This window comes from Ammodytes marinus, assembly GCF_949987685.1.
Source record: "Ammodytes marinus genome assembly, chromosome: 13".
Classification (NCBI taxonomy): Eukaryota; Metazoa; Chordata; class Actinopteri; order Uranoscopiformes; family Ammodytidae; genus Ammodytes; species Ammodytes marinus.
The window spans coordinates 3,662,700-3,680,695 of NC_137217.1; the positions used below are offsets into that span (position 1 = coordinate 3,662,700).

General features: G+C 40.0%; 1 protein-coding gene across 1 annotated transcript in view; it reads right to left on the reverse strand.

The window, feature by feature from the left end:
• The window catches only part of ascc3 (activating signal cointegrator 1 complex subunit 3), a 202,833-nt gene that overhangs the window by 57,735 nt on the left and 127,102 nt on the right, over positions 1-17,996 (reverse strand). Inside the window, exons 19-25 of the mRNA XM_080039406.1 lie at positions 17,361-17,447; positions 16,276-16,449; positions 14,193-14,418; positions 13,301-13,455; positions 10,543-10,641; positions 9,691-9,859; positions 261-481 (exon numbers count right to left, since the gene is read on the reverse strand). Of these exons, the coding sequence (XP_079895532.1) occupies positions 261-481; positions 9,691-9,859; positions 10,543-10,641; positions 13,301-13,455; positions 14,193-14,418; positions 16,276-16,449; positions 17,361-17,447 (1,131 nt within the window). The remainder of the gene's footprint in view (positions 1-260; positions 482-9,690; positions 9,860-10,542; positions 10,642-13,300; positions 13,456-14,192; positions 14,419-16,275; positions 16,450-17,360; positions 17,448-17,996) is intronic.

Sequence of the window (17,996 nt, forward strand, 5' to 3'; positions counted from 1 at the left end):
CCAAAATCATCAGTATTAAAACAACAAAAGACCTGAAATATTTCAGTTGGTGTGCAATGAATATAAAATATATGAAAGTTCAATTATTATCATTACATTATGGAAAATAATCAACTTTATCACAATATGCTAATTATATGAGAAGGACCTGTATTACTACAGCGTCCACTGTTGAAGCATCGCTATGAACTAAGATTCCAGGTGGTGGCTGCTATATATAAATACAGAGACAAGTCATCACATTGCCTTTAAACAAAGACCTTAGCGCCTGGGTACTCGTTGAAGACCCTGAACATAGCCATCTCTGCTGCGATGGTCTTGCCCGAGCCGGTGGGGGCTCCCAGCAGCACGTTGGTGTCGCTGTGGTAGAGCGTGTGGAAGATCTGGGTCTGGATGGGGTTGAAGTGAGTGAACTTATACAGGCTCTCGTACTCCGGCTTCCCCAGGGCAGTCACCGGCAACGGCTGCAAGTCCAGCAGCTCTGAAAGGGAACAACAGGTGAGAAGGTGAGAATGATTTATTTATTCTTTGTAGGGCCACATTAGTGTCTGTTGATGAAGTGTATTGTATGCCCTTTGTTTTAATTCTGCTTTTATCTGTTTTCAGCACTTTGTGTTTTTGAAAAGTGCTATACAGTGCTGTTTGAAAGTATGTAAACCCCTAGAGCATTTTGGAATTGTATTCAGTTTAACCATTAAATCGTTCATTTATATCAATACCAGTATTTTTTATATGAAATAACAGATCAACATTTTTATTTTCCGGAAATCAATTGTTAAAACAGATTAAAAAAATGATTTGCCAACTTCTGTATGTGCAAAAGTTTGTGAATTAATTATGGTTAAATAATTAGGGCTGTCAAGCGATTAAAAAAAATTATCTAATTAATTACAGGCTCTGTGATTAATTAATCTAAATTAATCGCATACTTTTATGACACTTTTATGCCTGTTTATAAACAGCTGTATAGCCTACTACAGTTTGTTTCTCTCTCTCTCTCTCTCTCTCTCTCTCTCTCTCTTTCTCTCTCTCTTTCTCTCTCTCTCCGTCTCTCGTAACTTCTGTCTCCTCCCCTCAACCAGGTTTCAACATGAAATTAAATTAGGAACTAGCGCCGAATTTTATCAAAAAAACAAGCAGACTAAATGACGACACATCTCCCACAACAGACAGCGCTGCACTGCCACAGATGCGCATAGCCTATGCCGATTCATTCCCCATTGTCGTACTCATAGGCAAAAATATTGACACACACACACACACACACACGGGGCGGGTGTCCGTTTATGCGGGAGACGAGACAGCTAGCAAACAAAATTGAGACACACGGAGGAAGATTGAGAGATACTGTTTTGAACCTACATTGTTGCACCCACTAAATCAATGCACAGACACTGCGGAGAATAAAGTAAGATGTCTTCCTACCTTCATGCTTATTTGCCCGAAGCATCCCATAAACCGACCATAGAGCCCTCGGCCCCTTTCCCCTGCTTCTCTCCCTTTTACCCGTGCGGGCCGTGTCTGCAAGCTACAGGTGCAGCAGCGCACCACTTTTGCACCGGGTCAAAGGGCGATTAATCTGCGTTAATTTTTTAAAATCGCGTTAATTTTTCTGTGATTAATTAATCGAAATTAACGCGTTAATTTGACAGCCCTATTAAATATAAATACAATTCCAAAAGACTCAAGGGGTTCACATACTTTCAAGCAGCACTGTATAAATGAGGTGTATTATTAGTGTAAGATCAAACTGGATTCATTTCAGAAAATACTTTTTGTGGCAGGCAAACATTCAAACATACTGTAGTATGTATGTCAAGAAGATGAAGTGAAGGGAAGCTCACTCATAAGCATGTTGAGGCTGAAGCTTTAGTCACACTACTCGTTTGTACTTCAGCAGTGTGAACTGGGCTGTGACACCTACCGTCCCATAAACCCTTAACCCGTACCTTTATTGTGCTTGTCGACTTGTTCTATTTGTTTGTGGTGTTATCATGTTGCTTATTATGCCAAGGTGGTTTTTGTACTAATCACACACTTCGCCCCCATACGGTACGGAGTGTGAGAGTAGCATTTTTTTAACCTGTCTTTCCCTGTTGTTCTCTTTATCCTTTCCTACTTTTAAGGGGCGCAGCGCACGCTAGACGACTCTTCAGTGTATCCCCTCCTGTCTCCCATGTTTGGTTACTGTCACTCTATGTCTCTTGGCGGGGTCTAACTGTAAACAGATTATCGTTGTTCTGAAACATGTGCAATGACAAAATAAAGCATCTTGAACTACAAAACATCTGATTCAAAAACTAAGTTCTCCTTTTGTTTTTAATATGGTTAATACTATGGAAACGGTTTTGAATCCACACATGTCAGCATAACTAAGTGCTAACAACCACAATATACAATATGTCAAAGATACTGTAAGTATTCTGAGGAACTGGCCCTATGAATACACATGTTCTAATGTGATTCATGCTCTTCCTATGTCTCCATTTAACTTTGAACACCAGATTTATTTTTGTTGTGTATAGAGGAACATGATAAAAAGACGTTTATATATATATATATATGTACGCTGGCCGTCCTGTAATTTGGTGTGCTCTTGCTGAGAAGGGAAACGTGGTCAGACATTAAAAACCCTGCTTCCTTTCTTACAGTGTGGAGGAGTGGATGGGTGGAGTATGGGAGGATGACATGCTTTTGTTCTCCAGTCTTCATGGGGCTGGTCTGGCTTGTCTGTTTAAGCAGCTAAGCCATTTGTGGTGGTGAGTGAGTCGCCATTTTGAAGCTGACTGGAAGTTATAGTTGGTGTTTTAAGGGAGTGTATTTGTTTATTTATGCCAGTGTTAGATGCCAGTTTAGTCAAAATATGGACAATTTATACTACAGAAAAAAAAGTCTCATGTTAATTGTTAACCTATTCAACGGCAGTGTTTGCCTTAAAGAACAGCTCTAATAACCGATACATAATGGAATTTATATACAGCTCTGGAAAAAATGAAAAGACCGCTCCAAATGTTCAGTGTGTCTCGTTTGACTATTTATAAGTTTATGTTTGAGTAGAATGAACATTTTGGTTTTATTCTATACACTATTGACAACATTTCTACCAAATTCCAATGCATTTTTTGTCACTAAGAGCATTTTCAATAAGTTATGTATAGCAGTTATTCTTGAGAACCGGGACAAAAGGCCGTCTTCCATATGTAACTGCTGTTATGTTTAAAAATAAAAATATTTAAAATTGTAGATGTTATTAGGGATTAAGAATAGAATGTCTGGAGCACAATTATCCCCTTAAATTTTATTTTATCTTTATTATGTCAAATATATGACACTTGTTATCTTCTCATGACGTCCAAAACAGTGTTTTTTTTTTTAATTTGCCGAAACATAGGGTTTGTATTTTTTCAACATTGCACCCTGTTTTGTCCCACTTCTCAAAAATCATTGATAGATGAAGATCTAAGAAAAATCCAGACTGGTCTCTTAATTTTTTCCGGAGCTGTAGCTGACTTGTTATAAAAGCCTCCCAATGATACGTCAGAGAAAAACACTTTTCATTTGAAGCAGCAGACGCAGAAAAAAACAATCAGATAACCCTGACCGGGACTATGGTATTATTTTAAGACATGAACAGATAATATAAACACACATCTTTTTTTTTTTTTTTTTTTTTTTTTTTTTATACTTTATTTTTCGTTTTATATATGAGCATAAAACAACAAACAAGCAAACAAAAGAGGGCTAGGACATGACAGTACACACATTTGGAAGCAGGTACAAAAAAGAAAAGCATAGGTGCAGTATACAATACAAATATTTCTCACATTGGAATGGAGTGAAATATAATCAGGAGTCTTTATGTTTGTAGCGATCCCATTTTTTCCAGTATTCCTCTCCTTTATCCTTTTGAAGCCGCAGCACAAAAGTCAAATTCTCCATTGCCTGGATAGAGTTTATAATGTTTGTTAAGAGTCTCATGGTAGGAGGATTCTTCTGGAGCCAGCATTTAGTAATTGCTTTTTTACTTGCAACCATGAAAATCTTCAGGAGGTAAGTGTCTCCTTTACTGAGACCTTCAGGGAGTTCTCCAAGATATAAACAGTTAAAAGAAAAGTCAAATATTATGTCCAGAGTCTCCACAATTAACTCTCTCACTTCCCTCCAAAAAGGTATAATACAAGGACAAGACCAAAAAACATGGACATAGTCTGCAGAAATCCCACCACACTCCCTCCAGCAGGAGACCTGCGTATCGCTAAATTTTGATGTCTGGTTAGGGGTAATAAAAAATCTTATCAAATTCTTCCAACAAAAATCTCGCCAGAAATAAGAGTTTGTGGAAGTGGATTGATTTTTCCAAATTTGAAGCCACGTTTCTTCTGGAATTACTATATTAGCTTCTTTTTCCCAGCGCTGTCTAATATAATCTGTTGAGTTTTTATTCAATAAAGTAAAGCTTTTGTATAGTTTTCCAGTGATACCTTTGGTACTTTTGGAATCATAAGCATCTATAAAAATTTGAATTATTTTCGAGGGTTCAGTTAAATTAGGGGTCTTCATTGATTTCAGAAAAAAGTGGCGGATCTGTAAGTAACGATAAAAATCTTCTTTACCCAACTCATAAGATTGACGCAAATCCTCAAAAGATTTTAGGTTTCCGTTCTTTATTATCCTACAGAAGGAGGTGATTCCTCGCTTAGTCCATTGTTTGTACCTATGGTCCTGTATAGCTGGAGGGAAGTGTGGATGGAATGCAGGCCAGCTCAACACTCCAATTTCTCTACAGAGCTGATATTTCTTTACTACATCTGACCACATTTTCAGAGAGAAACTAGTACAATGATTATGTAGCTGGTGAACATCATTAAACCTGCCAGGGCAACCCAGAACTGACTGGATAGGTATTTCAATTAAAGACAGCTCAATATCTTTCCACCTAGCTTCATAAGATGGGTTACACCAACATACAAGATACCTCAGCTGAGCTGACAGATAGTAATCTTTAAGACAAGGCAGGGCCATGCCACCCCTCTCCCCCGGCTGTTGTAATGTTGAGTATCTCACCCTTGGTCGTTTATTGCTCCAAATAAATCTTGAAAAATGTTTATCCCACTCTCTGAATTGTTTTGCAGGAATCTCTATTGGAAGTGCTGAAAATAAGTATAATAATCTTGGGAGAATATTCATTTTGATTGTCCGAATTTTACTGCCGAGGTCGAGGGGGAGCAAGCTCCACCTGCCCAGATCATCATATATTTTCTTATTTATCTGTTTATAATTAACATCATATAATTGTGAAAGGTCTTTAGTCAGTGAGACACCAAGATATTTAAGTTGTGATTGGTTCCAATTAAATTGGTGGCTGTCCATCAATTGCTTTGAGGGCGTAAAATGAAAGGTCAAGACTTGGGTTTTTTGCACGTTCAGTGTATAACCAGAATATTGCCCATATGTTCCCAGGATGTTCATAAGCAATGGGATACCAGATTCAGGATTTTTAATTGTGACAAGGACGTCGTCCGCATATAGAAAAATTTTGTTCTCTACACTTCCCACATCTATACCCTCCAGAGCAGTCTCTTCTCTGATAGCCTGGGCAAGGGGCTCGATAAAAAAATTAAAAAGTAGTGGACTTAATGGGCAACCTTGCCTACATCCTCGTTGTAGCATTATTTGATTCGAAAGGCTCCCATTAACTTTTATCCTCGCTGTTGGGGAGGAGTACAGCATTCTTATGCATTGTATAAATGAATCACTAAAACCAAATCTTTCCATAACTTGAAATAAGAAATCCCATCCTACCGAATCAAATGCCTTCTCGGCATCAAGGCTGAGAAGGACTGCGCTTGATGTTCCTTTTGAAATTTGATTAATAATGTTTAGGGCTCTTCTAATATTATCGTGTGTTTGCCTATTACTTATAAAACCTGTTTGGTCCTCATCTATCAAGGAAGGCATTATTGTGTTTAATCTTTTAGCCAATATAGCTGCGTACAGTTTATAGTCTATGTTTAAGACACTTATTGGTCTATACCCTTTGCAGTCCATTTTGTCTTTTCCCTCCTTTGGTATTACTGAAATAAATGCCTCGCTCCATGATGGCGGGAGAGCCCCACCCCTGAGAGTGTAGTTGAAAGAAGCCTTCAGTAAAGGAACCAAGAGTTTTTTCATGCACTTATACCACTCCGGAGGAAATCCGTCACAGCCTGGTGATTTATTGGCTCTAAGATTTGAGATTCCATTATCTATTTCCTCAGTTGAGATTTCACAAATTAACTCCTCGTTTTGATTTTTACCTATTGAGGGGAGATCTAAAGAAGAGAGAAATGTTTGGATTGTAAGTCTGTCTGATTTGTCTGGCTGTGTATATAGTAGTCTGTAATATTTTTCAAATGCACTCTGAATTTCCTCTAATTTAGTAGTTACCTTATTTGTGATAGGATCCCTAATTTTGTGAATTGAGTTTTCTGCTTGCTGTTTTCTAATTCTCCATGCAAGCATTTTAGACGCTTTAGGCCCAGCCTCATAATATCGCTGTTTCAAAAATTTCATTTTTTTTTCAATTTCCTCACTAAGAATTTTGTCTATCTCCTGCTTAACAGGCCTCATTTGCTCACGTAAAGAGGGGTCGTTGTTAGTAGTATGAAGTTGCTCAAGATTTTTTAATTGCTTCTGCAAGTCTGACAGCTTTTTATCTCTGATCTTTTTTAGCCTAGCACACTTAGCGATGATTTTTCCTCTAAGAAATGCTTTTGCTGCATCCCATAGAATTGCAGGACTGACTTCTCCATTATCATTATGTTCTAAATAAGTTTCTACTTCCTTGGCCATTTCAGTTTTAAATGAATTACTATTTAATAAACCAGTATTCAGCCTCCATAAAGTAGTTTTAGGATTTCTATCTAAAGTAAATTTCAAAGTTAAACCTGAGTGATCAGAAATATCTCTCTGTCCAATTGTGCAATCTTTCACCTTATGGAAATCTCTGCTAAACATGAAGATATAATCGATTCTAGAGTATATATTATGCCTTGCAGAGTAAAAGGTAAAATCAATATCGTGTTTGTGTAAATATCTCCAAATATCAATTAGTCCAAGGTCTTGCAGAATTTTATTTATTTGTTTTTCTAAGAGATTCTTTCTTCTCACTCGATTTGTTGTGTCTAATTTAGGATTAAGAAGTAAATTAAAGTCCCCTGCACATAGACATGTGCCACATGTTTCTGCAGCAATGAGGTTAAATACCTCCCTGAAGAAAGAGATGCTGCTACCAGGGGGTGCATATACGTTACACAGTGTAACTTCTTCCTGCTCTATTTTTCCCTTGACTAGAACAAATCTACCCTCTTTGTCTTTATGTTCTGCGATCAATTCAAAACAAACAGAATTCGGAATAAGAATGGCTACTCCCCTTTTCTTTCCTGTCCTGTGTGAGGAAAAAAAGGTATTTCTAAATCCAATTTTCTTAAATTTCTCATGTTCTATAGCAGACAGATGCGTTTCCTGCAGAAAAACTATATTAATTTTTTCTCGTTTCAACTTTGCAACTATTTTGCTCCTTTTGATGGGATTGTTTATGCCATTCACATTCCAAGACTGTATATTATAATACTGCATTCACATTAGTCACCATAAACATGTTTTCTTGTACCTTTAAGAATTCAGTCAAAGCCCTCACAACACAAGATATAACATTCACTGAACATGTGATAAACTTACAGAACAGGTCTTCCAGTTCGGAGGTTCTCTTGAAACCTCTTTAGGTTGAGGGGGGAATGCCACTAAGTGGGGCCCCTCAGCAGTACTTCGGAAATAAAATATGAGAAAATAAAACGCTGAAAAAAGTGGTGGCCTATTATGAAGGTCAGCTGCATCGAACCACTGCTATAATGACTTATATTTAAGGGAGGTCACAGGTTCCACATGAGTCTTTACTGTGCCTTTATGTTTATAGCTTATTTAGCTTATTGTAACATTCAATTAAGGTATTGATTGCTTAAGAACCATGAATTTACAGGTGGAGATAGATTAACATATCTCTATGAGGAAGGGGCGGAGAAAATTACTCATCCATTATTATGGCATCCTGGCTGGCTGGCCTCTGAAACACCTTCAGCTTCTCGCGTGCGGTCTCCTGGTAGTTATGCGCGTTCCCTGCTCGCCCAGTCCCTGCTGTACTCCACGGTAGAAGTTTGTTGATGGTCTCCACGGTGATGTCTTTGGATCTTCTTAACGATAGCGGACCCACTGTGAATCCACGTCTCTTTAAATCCTCCGCGGCATCCTCGGCGTTGCTGTACGTGACCGTGCCTGAATCGAAGTGCACGCGCATCCTCGTCAGCGGAGTTTGGAAGCGGATCCTTTTTTCTTTGAGCACTTTTTTGATGGGAGTGTACTCTTTCCTCCTCTGCTGTACATTCTCGGCGTAATCGTGGTCAAAGTACACTCGCTTTTCTTGAACACAGATGGGTTTCTTCCATGCAGCGTGGAGGATTTTCTCCTTAATATTAAACTGTAGGAACCGTAGCACTGTAGAGCGCGGGGGTGCGCCCGCAGGTGGCTGTGGGCCGAGCGACCTGTGTGCTCTCTCGATTCCCAGACTCCCCTCTCCGCGGAGGCCCACGTTGTCCCCCAGTTCAGTCAGAATCATATGTTCCACATACCGTAGCATAGAAGAGCCCTCTGCGTTTTCGGGGATGCCATAAATCCTTAAGTTGTTACGCCTTGAGCGCCCTTCCAAGTCCGTTATCTTCTCCTGGAGAAACTTTTGATTGTCAAGCAGTTGGATAAGAGTGTCTTTAACGCCAATGTCCCATTTCTCCTTCCCTGTCATGTTCTTCTCAATTTCTCCCAGTCGTTCCGCCACCTCCTCTATTTTGCCGGTAGCGGCACTCACTTGTTGGTTAATTTCGGTAGTCAGCTCGTTCAGTTGCTTTTTCATGTCTTCTTTAAAGCTTGTTCTTACTTGCGACAGTTCTTTTTTCATTTCTGATTTAAGATCCCGCATTCCAGCGGCTACCACCTCACTCACCACTCTCCTCAGGGAGCTGAGTGTGGCAGGTGCAGTCTCATCCTCCGTGTCGTCGCCATTTTCACTGCGAGTTTCGCTACTGCTAGCATTGCCGTTGTTTCGAGTTTCTCGGTCGGTTTGACTCTGAGACCTGTCTCCCTCCTTTTTCTTTTTACCCCCACCCATCATTCTTTGAGTTTAACTCACTTTAGCCGTGTTAAGAACTTGAATTACGGGGTATTATTTATGTCGATGCAGGAGCTCCTTTCTATGCTGCCATTCTAGTTGCCGGGCCACCGGAAGTCCATAAACACACATCTTAAACGGCATCTTCTTTCATTTGGATGTGTTTCTTCCAGTCCCAGAGTAGGCAGTGGCTCCTAACAATGGACTGCACCAACTGTAATGTAACGCTGTCAAACAGTCCACCAACTGGACAGACTAACAGACCTAGGATCAGTATCTTTACATTGTAGTCCAGAGATGGAGTCAAATCCCTGTTGTCATGTCCTAAACATATGTGTGTGTGTGTGTGTGTGTGTGTGTACCCGTATGTGTGTGTGTGTGTGTGTGTGTGTGTGTGTGTGTGTGTGTGTGTGTGTGTGTGTGTGTGTGTGTGTGTGTGTGTGTGTGAGTGTGTGTGTGTGTGTGTGTGTGTGTGTGTGTGTGAGTGTGTGTACCGGTGTGTGGGGGGTGTCTCTCTGGTAGGATGAGGTTCTGGAAGTTGATGATACACACTGCCTCTGCCCCCAGCCAGCGGTCAGACACTGCCTTGATGTAATACTGGGAGGGGAGAGGCTCAAAGATAGGGATGGTAAAGACTATGTGCTGGGGCTCCTCTGTCACCACCTGTATGGGTCGGATATACAGTACATTTGTTGACAAAATCAAACATTCTCCAGAATTGCTTACCCCAGCCCAGTCACCAGACATGAACATCATTGAGCATGTCTGGGGTAGAATGAAAGAGGAAGCATGGAAGACCAAACCAAAGAATCTTGATGAACTCTGGGAGGCATGTAAGACTGCTTTCTTTGCTATTCCTGATGACTTCATCAATAAATTGTATGAATCATTGTCGAACCGCATGGATGCAGTCCTTCAAGCTCATGGAAGTCATACAAGATATTAAATATGGATCTCACAGCACCACTACTTAATTCACTGATGTTATGCAACATATTTTTGTATTTGAAGTAAATTATTTGTTACATTTTCACATTACTCTCTGTAGGCGACAACACTTTTGTCCTGCCAACATCTGACCTTTCTGTGTTCATTAAATGATCAATATTTCTTCAGTGAAGCAAATTTATTTTAGTTTATTAAACATAATTTGGGAGGGTTTAAGCTTTCATAAGAGCCATTTTTTTAAAACCAATGGATTAATTAAAAGTCAGTTTATAAGCTGTTGTTTCTACAAAATTGATAAGTGAAAAGACTTTTGTCTGGGACTGTATGGTGGAAACAAGAAGACAGCAGTCCTCATGTAGTCTTTAAGGATCAAGCCCAGACCTAGGATCAGAACTGACCTGTTTCTTCTGCAGGAGGAAGTACTCAGAGTGGTAGATGTGATCGTTGATGGGATCCTCCACCCATAACCACCAGGGCTCACCCACTGACCCATGGACCTGAAACAACATCTCAATCAGACACTGTCCAACACACAGCTGCACTCATGTCACATGAATGATCAAAGGTTACATTAAGAAACAGAAAAACACACAAAACAAACAATTCAAAACTATACAAACTTACATATATATGTGTGCCTTTTTTTGTATAGAAACTGGTGTTTAATTAAACTATTAACAATCACCAACCACCATATAGTAAAGCTAGGCATGTGTAATAAAGGAATACTAGTGATTTCTGGGTTTCTGCTATATGTGTGCATTGGGCATGCTGCTTCCCACCGACTTCCCTTTTACCATAGACTATACCATAGTTAACACAGGCTTTATATATGTATGTCACTGAAGAATGCACCTTTTTGCTTATCAGTATCAATAGGCATTCAATCAATAGATTCAACATTTTCTCAACAGGCCCTTGACTATTGGCATTATCGTGTAAAATAACGTCTTTGGATCTTTTCTGTTTTGATTTAAATCATTTCACTTTAATTCATTTTGACCCCCAGGCAATAATCCAGTCCAGACAGGACATTTTTTTTTCCAAACACTGACAATTGGCGCCTCCCACCTTCCAATAGAAGGGGGGTAATTGAATAATTCCAATTTGTGGACATAAAAAGGTCAAATACTTGTATAATGGAAACATTACTTTTAAGGCCTATTTACAATACTGAACTTGCTGATTCCTGTACAATGCTATCTACCGTGAAGTCCCTATTCGGTCCTCGGCTCACCCATCCTGTTCCCAGCTCATTACTTTAGTTTCACTTTGATGTTACCTAAAACTGACTTCTATTCTAAAATGGTAAATGGACTACTGTAGACTTACTGTAGACAGCACTTTTTTTAGCCGATTTTCTCAGCCCAAAAGCGCTTTACAATTCTTACAACATTCACCCATTCATACACACACTCATACACGGATGGCAGTAGCTGCCATGCAAGGCACCCTCTGAACCATCGGGAGCAATTTGGGGTTCAGTGTCTTGCCCAGGGACACTTCGACATGTGGCGGGTAGGTGGGGGATCGAACCTCCGACCCTGGACTCCAGAAGCGACCTCCCTACCCACTTCACCACTGCCGCCGTATTCTACAAGTCAACTGATGTAGTCAACAGACTGCTCTAGAATAACTCAAGTATTCCTCTAAACTGCATAGATACACTACTGCTGTTTGTAAGTGAATGTTTTCATCATTCTCTGTACTGCCTCTCTCCTAGCAAGATAAAATACTTAAAGACAAGTTCGGTCTTCTTCATTTTCTTTATTTAGTAAAATGTTGCTAATAGAATCACTTGCCACAACATACTATATAATAGAAAATATGACCAATGAGTATTTTTAAATACAATATTCAACGTATCAACCTTCCAGAAAGCCCTGCCTTCTTAATCTTGAGATAAATCTTGGGATTGTTGACCACCTCATTTACTTGTAGTAGTAGTAGTAGTAATTTACTTGTAACTGTTTTTTATTATTTTAATTGCTGACTGTTTTTTTATCATTTTAATTTCTGTTTCTATGTTGTGTTCCATGTAATTTATTGCTGCCTCTTGGCCAGGACTCCCTTGAAAAAGAGGTGTTTAATCTCAATGGGACTTTCCTGGTTAAATAAAGAAAAATAAAAGAACAATAAAGAGTCCTCTCCGGTTGTGTGTGATAATGTGTGAGTGTGGTGTAGTTCCTGGGTGCCATCAGGCAGGCAGCTCATGTGTCACTACATGTGTCTGGGGCTGTGCAGCCGGATCAGGGCTTAAGCCAGAGCCTCCTCCATTACCTCTCTCCCATGATCGGAGCATGCATTGCTAATCGGACACAAACATTCATCTTCATATTCAGACCTCGCTACAATGAGCTTCCTGTTCCACTCAGATTCCTAGAACACAGACTAAAAGGACTAAAGCTTTCCCATGATCCTCTCTGGCCTGTCTGTCTGTCCGTCTGTCTGCACACTCATCCTGCGTTCCGAATCACATACTCTTTCTTTTTACTACACTACATACTAAAGTACAGAAGAGTTTTAGGGCCAGAGGAGAGAAAAAAATTCAGATAAGGAAGAATTTTTTCCAGTATGTCAAGAAATGTCAAGAATAAAGATGAATACTCCAAAATGCTATTGGAGTGAGTGGGGCATTAATGTATTTTCAGCATACTAAAATTGGGACATCCTAAATCTTTCTCTGGCGTATTAAATAGTATGGAAGTATGGGGATTGGAACGGAGGGTGAGATGGGACATGGGGGTTCCATGTTGGTTACCAGTATCCAGCCTGAGTCCAGACACCACACCTGCGCTCCAAACCCCCATGCTTTCTGCTAGTGACGCCACATCAACGGAGCCTCCGTATAAAAACAACTAGCGACGAGACGGATATATAAGCAAAGAGGCAGGATCAAGGGCACAATGTTATGATGAAATAAATCATTTTAAGTATGTCCTCTTTTTAGCATACTGAATGCAAACTAGAAAATGTTTATGATGTAGTAGGCTATGTAGAATGGAAAAAAAGTATGTGATTTGGAACGCAACCAACATCTTGTTTTAAAAGCCTTCAAAATAGGTTTATGGAATTGGACCCATTTAACCCTTTCTGGTATTGCATGGTGCCACTGAGGTGGCGTATTACAGTATATGTCATCCATCTTTAGTTTACCTGGTCATTCCAGCGAAAGTCTGGTGTGACGATGAGACGCACGCGCAGCACGGTGCGTGTGATTGGCTGGATGTTGGCCTCCATTAAGATGGAGGGGATCTGGTGCACACACTGTTTGACTGTTAAGCCCACGTTGACATGGTGCAGCATGTGACCTGGGAACAACACACACACTGGCATTAGCATGTGTTTACTTCCTGGATAGGTTTGATGCAGAGTATAGAGAGTACCGTATATTCCCAAATAAAAGGAAAGCTAAATTATACAGCCAGTCATTTCACAAGTACAGTAAGTTAGAAACTAAAAACAACGTTCAAGCAGATCTAGTTTTTTTTTAAAGAGATGCAAATTCACACATAATTAGTTAGGTATTGCTACATTTTGCACATTTATCCAAAACATTTCAGAAAAATTTGAATACAAAATAATTATTGTTTTGATGTTAGTTATCAACTGGTTTCACGATGATATCTCTAACATTTGACTCTAAATCAAATCAAATCAGTTTAATTTGTATAGCCCAATATCACAAATAGACATTTGCCTCAGTGGGCTTTACATTCCATACAGTATGACACCCTCTGCCCTTAGCTCGGCTGAGAAAAAACTCCCAGTAAAAAACCCTTTATCGGGATTAAAAAAAAATTAGAAACCTCAGGGAGAGTTGACAGAGTAAGGGATCCCTCTTCCAGGACGGATATACTGCAATATATGTCGTAAGTTCCCCTCTGTTCCCCTGCAATGTCTCCCCTTAAGGCAAATCACTTCCCCGGTTCCAGCAAAATCATTAACGGCATCTTCACACCCGCCATTTGGGGTTCATCATATCTGTATTTAAGTGTGCTTTGCGATCCTATCTCCACTAGAATGCAGCAAGTTTAGTTCTTTTTACCGATCTCGTCCTTCCTCATCTCCTTGAGCTTGTCCACGGTGAGCTTCTTCTCCTCCAGCTTGTTGAGCACCACGTGGCTCAGGTGGGTGAACTGGCGCAGAGGGCTGCAGAAGCCCCACAGACGCTTGTCTATCATCTTACACAGAGTCAGCAGTCTGTAGGTCATGGTGGGCCAGCGCTTCCTCAGGGCGATCTCAAACAACGCACGCACGATACGGGCCGAGTTCTGGAGAGAAAATGACAAAAGAACGATTATGATTCAAATTCAAAGCCAGGAATACATACTGTGGATAACACTGCTACATTTCGTTAGCCTTATAGCATAATTGCTGTAATCATATTTACTCTACTCTACTTTTACTCTACATCTACTCTATTCTACATCTACTTTACTCTACATCTACTTTTCGTTAGCCTAATAACATAATTGCCTAAGTCATATCTTAAGGGTTATAGAGTAGGGTAAAGTAGATGTAGAGTAGAGTAAATATGATTTAGGCAATTATGCTATGAGGCTAACAATGTGTGGACGGATGACTTTCCATTCCCCAAGACAGCAAGAAGTTGGAACCCCTTACATAAAACAACATAAAAGGTGGACTCAGCAATTCTGGAGAATGCCTTTTGACAAAATCACTTTTTGAAAAATTCAGTGTTGATACACAGCCTAGACTTTACCTGGTATGTAAACATGGGGTTTGTTTACAAGGGGGGCCCACCGTGCCAAGCAACATGCCCGTTTAAAGAGCCTAAGTTGTTTATTAACACTGAATTTTTTTTTATAGCACACACACAGCGAAGACAGGTATTCACTGATTCTGACAAAAAGTGATTTTGTTAACAAGCATTCTCCATAATTGCTGACTCTACCTCTTAGTTTAGGGTTCAAGTTGTTGCTGTAGGCTGTGTATTAACATTGGTTTTTTTTCGAGCGGCAAACAGTACAGACAGGTAGCGGATAGTGAGGAGATATTCACTGATTTTGACAATTTTTTATTTTTTTACAACAAGCATTCTCCAGAATCACGGACTGCAGCTTGTATGGTAGCAGCTTAAAACAGCGATGTTGGTTTGGTCCATATAGAGGTGATTGATCATGTGATAAGGATCAAGTCTGCTGGGTTTCACTGTGTCCAGGTTGGCCACAGCTGTGTGCACTGATGGATTGCTCCTGTCAGTCCTGAGAGGAGAGGGGTCAGGGCACAGGGCTGATCCCTGATCCACTGCCCCAGTGTGGGGCAGGTTAGGATTGATCAGGTCAGGTGTTAATGGGATCTGAATGCACTCTGGATCATTGAAATGTGTCTGGGGCTCAGCCTGTACTAGTGCGGAGAGAACACAAGCACCAGGACAGGTTCCTTGTTGGCACTAGATGTGTGTGAACTCTGATTTGACTCACTGATATGCTGTTTTATCTTTTTGTGTGTGTGTCTGTATGTATCCAATCCAACTTTATTTAAAAAAGCACATTTGAAAAACAACAGAGGTGAGCCAAAGTGCTGCACAGTCAAGAGATTAAAATAGTCACAATAACAGAACACACAATATTATTTTGAAAAAAGAAATAAAGGAAAATAAAATAAAAAAATCTGTAAAATCACAATGATATACACAGAGGAAAAACCGTATAAACTAATTGACAGTGTCCCTGCGTTCCGAATCGCATACTTTCTACTATTTAGTATGGTAGAAAAAAAGATTTAGTATGTCCCGATTCTTGTGGCCAGATTTAGGATGGTTAGAAAGACCCGGATGTCTACTACATCCGGCCAAGATTTTTTGTGTTGAAAACAGCATCCTATTTGGGCGATTCTGACCCATAATCCAGTGCGAATCTGAAGTGACGCCACATCAACGGAGCCTCCATATGAAAACAAACAGGGATGCGACGGAAATAAAGGCAAGATCAAGGCGCAATGTTATGATGAAATAAATAAGTAAAAGTATGTCACCAAGTGTATGCCTACTGCATCCTAACTACCGGTAGATTATTTTTATCGTTGGATGTAGTATGTAGAATAGAAAAAAGAAAGAGTATGCGATTCGGAACGCAGTGTGTGTGTGTGTGTCCCTGTCCCCTCACCTGAGCCACATAGGACAGGTCAGAGATGAGAGAGAAGCTGTCCACCTCTCCTCTGCTGATGTAGGTCTGCAGCAGGATGTTTATCTTGCCGTAGCTGTTCTCCACTCCGCCCGCAGCAGGCAGCTCACAGTTACACAACAACTGCTCCAGCTCCTCCAGCTCCTCATCACGCACCTGCACAGACAGACAGACAGACACAGACAGACAGACAGACAGACAGACAGACAGACAGACAGACAGACAGACAGACACACACACACTTTAAGACACTCATATTTACATTTTTCATAGAGTTTTTACTATTAGGAGTAAAAGCTCTAATCATTCAGACTAAACGATTGCTTTGCTATCTAGTTTGCTCATACAGGGGATCATGGGACAGGTTTATTTTCAGTCCCCAGAGTTAGGACTAAAGATGGGGAAGCAGCCTTTAGTTTTTATGCACCACATATCTGGAACAAACTCCCAGAAAAAACGTGTCAAATCAAATCTGAAGAATTTTTGGATGTTTCCCTTTTAACCTGTTATTATGATTATAATTTACTTTTGCTTGTTTTTTATTGTCTTTTATTTTTTAACAATTGGTCTTTGCCTGTATTTGCTCCTTGTTTTTTTCATCTCTTTTCTCGCAATTTCTAATGTCTAATCTTGATTTACTTGTATGCCCCTGTAAAGCACTCTGAATGACCCTGTGTATGAATTGTACTATAGTAATAAACCTGGCCTTGCCATACTTCAATAGGCTCATTCACCTAATTTAAACGTAAAGGAATACTTCACCCATACGGAACCAGCGTTCTATCATTATAAAATCACCATTATAATATCATGAATGAGGTTTTTCTTCCCTCAGTCTTTCCTCAGTCTTCCCTTGCCCCAGCTGTCCCGTTAATCCTAACCTGAGACCATAAAACATTCTTTCTGCCTTTTCTCTGGCTAGGATGAACCGATTTTTAAAATGCTTGCACATGTATACTACATAGAATCTCAGAGTTCAATACACCTTCATATTTCCACCAGGGAAGTAGTTCTTTAAGATAAGTCAGTGAGCCATTGTTGCAGCCTACACACGAGGTCCCTCTCACCTTGAGCTGTTCAAACTCTTCAGCCTTGGACACGATGCTGAGGATGTCTGCTTCTGTTCTCTGGGAGTTGAAGGACTCATTGAAGGTCTACACAGGAGGGAAGAGGGACATATAGACAAGAAGGTTAATGGAGCTACAATCAGCAGAAGGCTCACTCCGAGGGTCATCTAGTCACTCGACTACATCCCGACTGTTTGCTGTCTTGGCTCCAAAATGGTGGAACGAGCTCCCCATTAACATCAGATCAGCTGATAGTTTACACATCTTCCGCTGCAGCCTTAAAACACATCTCTTCAGACTGCACTTCGACATTAAAAAAAAAAAAAAAAAAAAAAAAAAAAATTGCGCTTAATACATCTCCGTGTGGCACTTTGTAGTTTGGTTTATTTGAAGCTATAGTACTTGCGGGATTCTTGTTGTTCTGAGTTTTCTGCCTTCATGGTTGAATGCACTTAATGGAAGTCGCTTTGGATAAAAGCAGCAGCTAAATGAAATGTAAAAAATCTAATGGAATGGGAAGACGCCAAAGGATGAGAAAATGAATGGCGTGAATGACTGAGATATCTGCAGTGAACACACAAGGTTTCTTTCATTTGCAAGGTTAAAATGATAACACATAACCCATTAAATACGTGC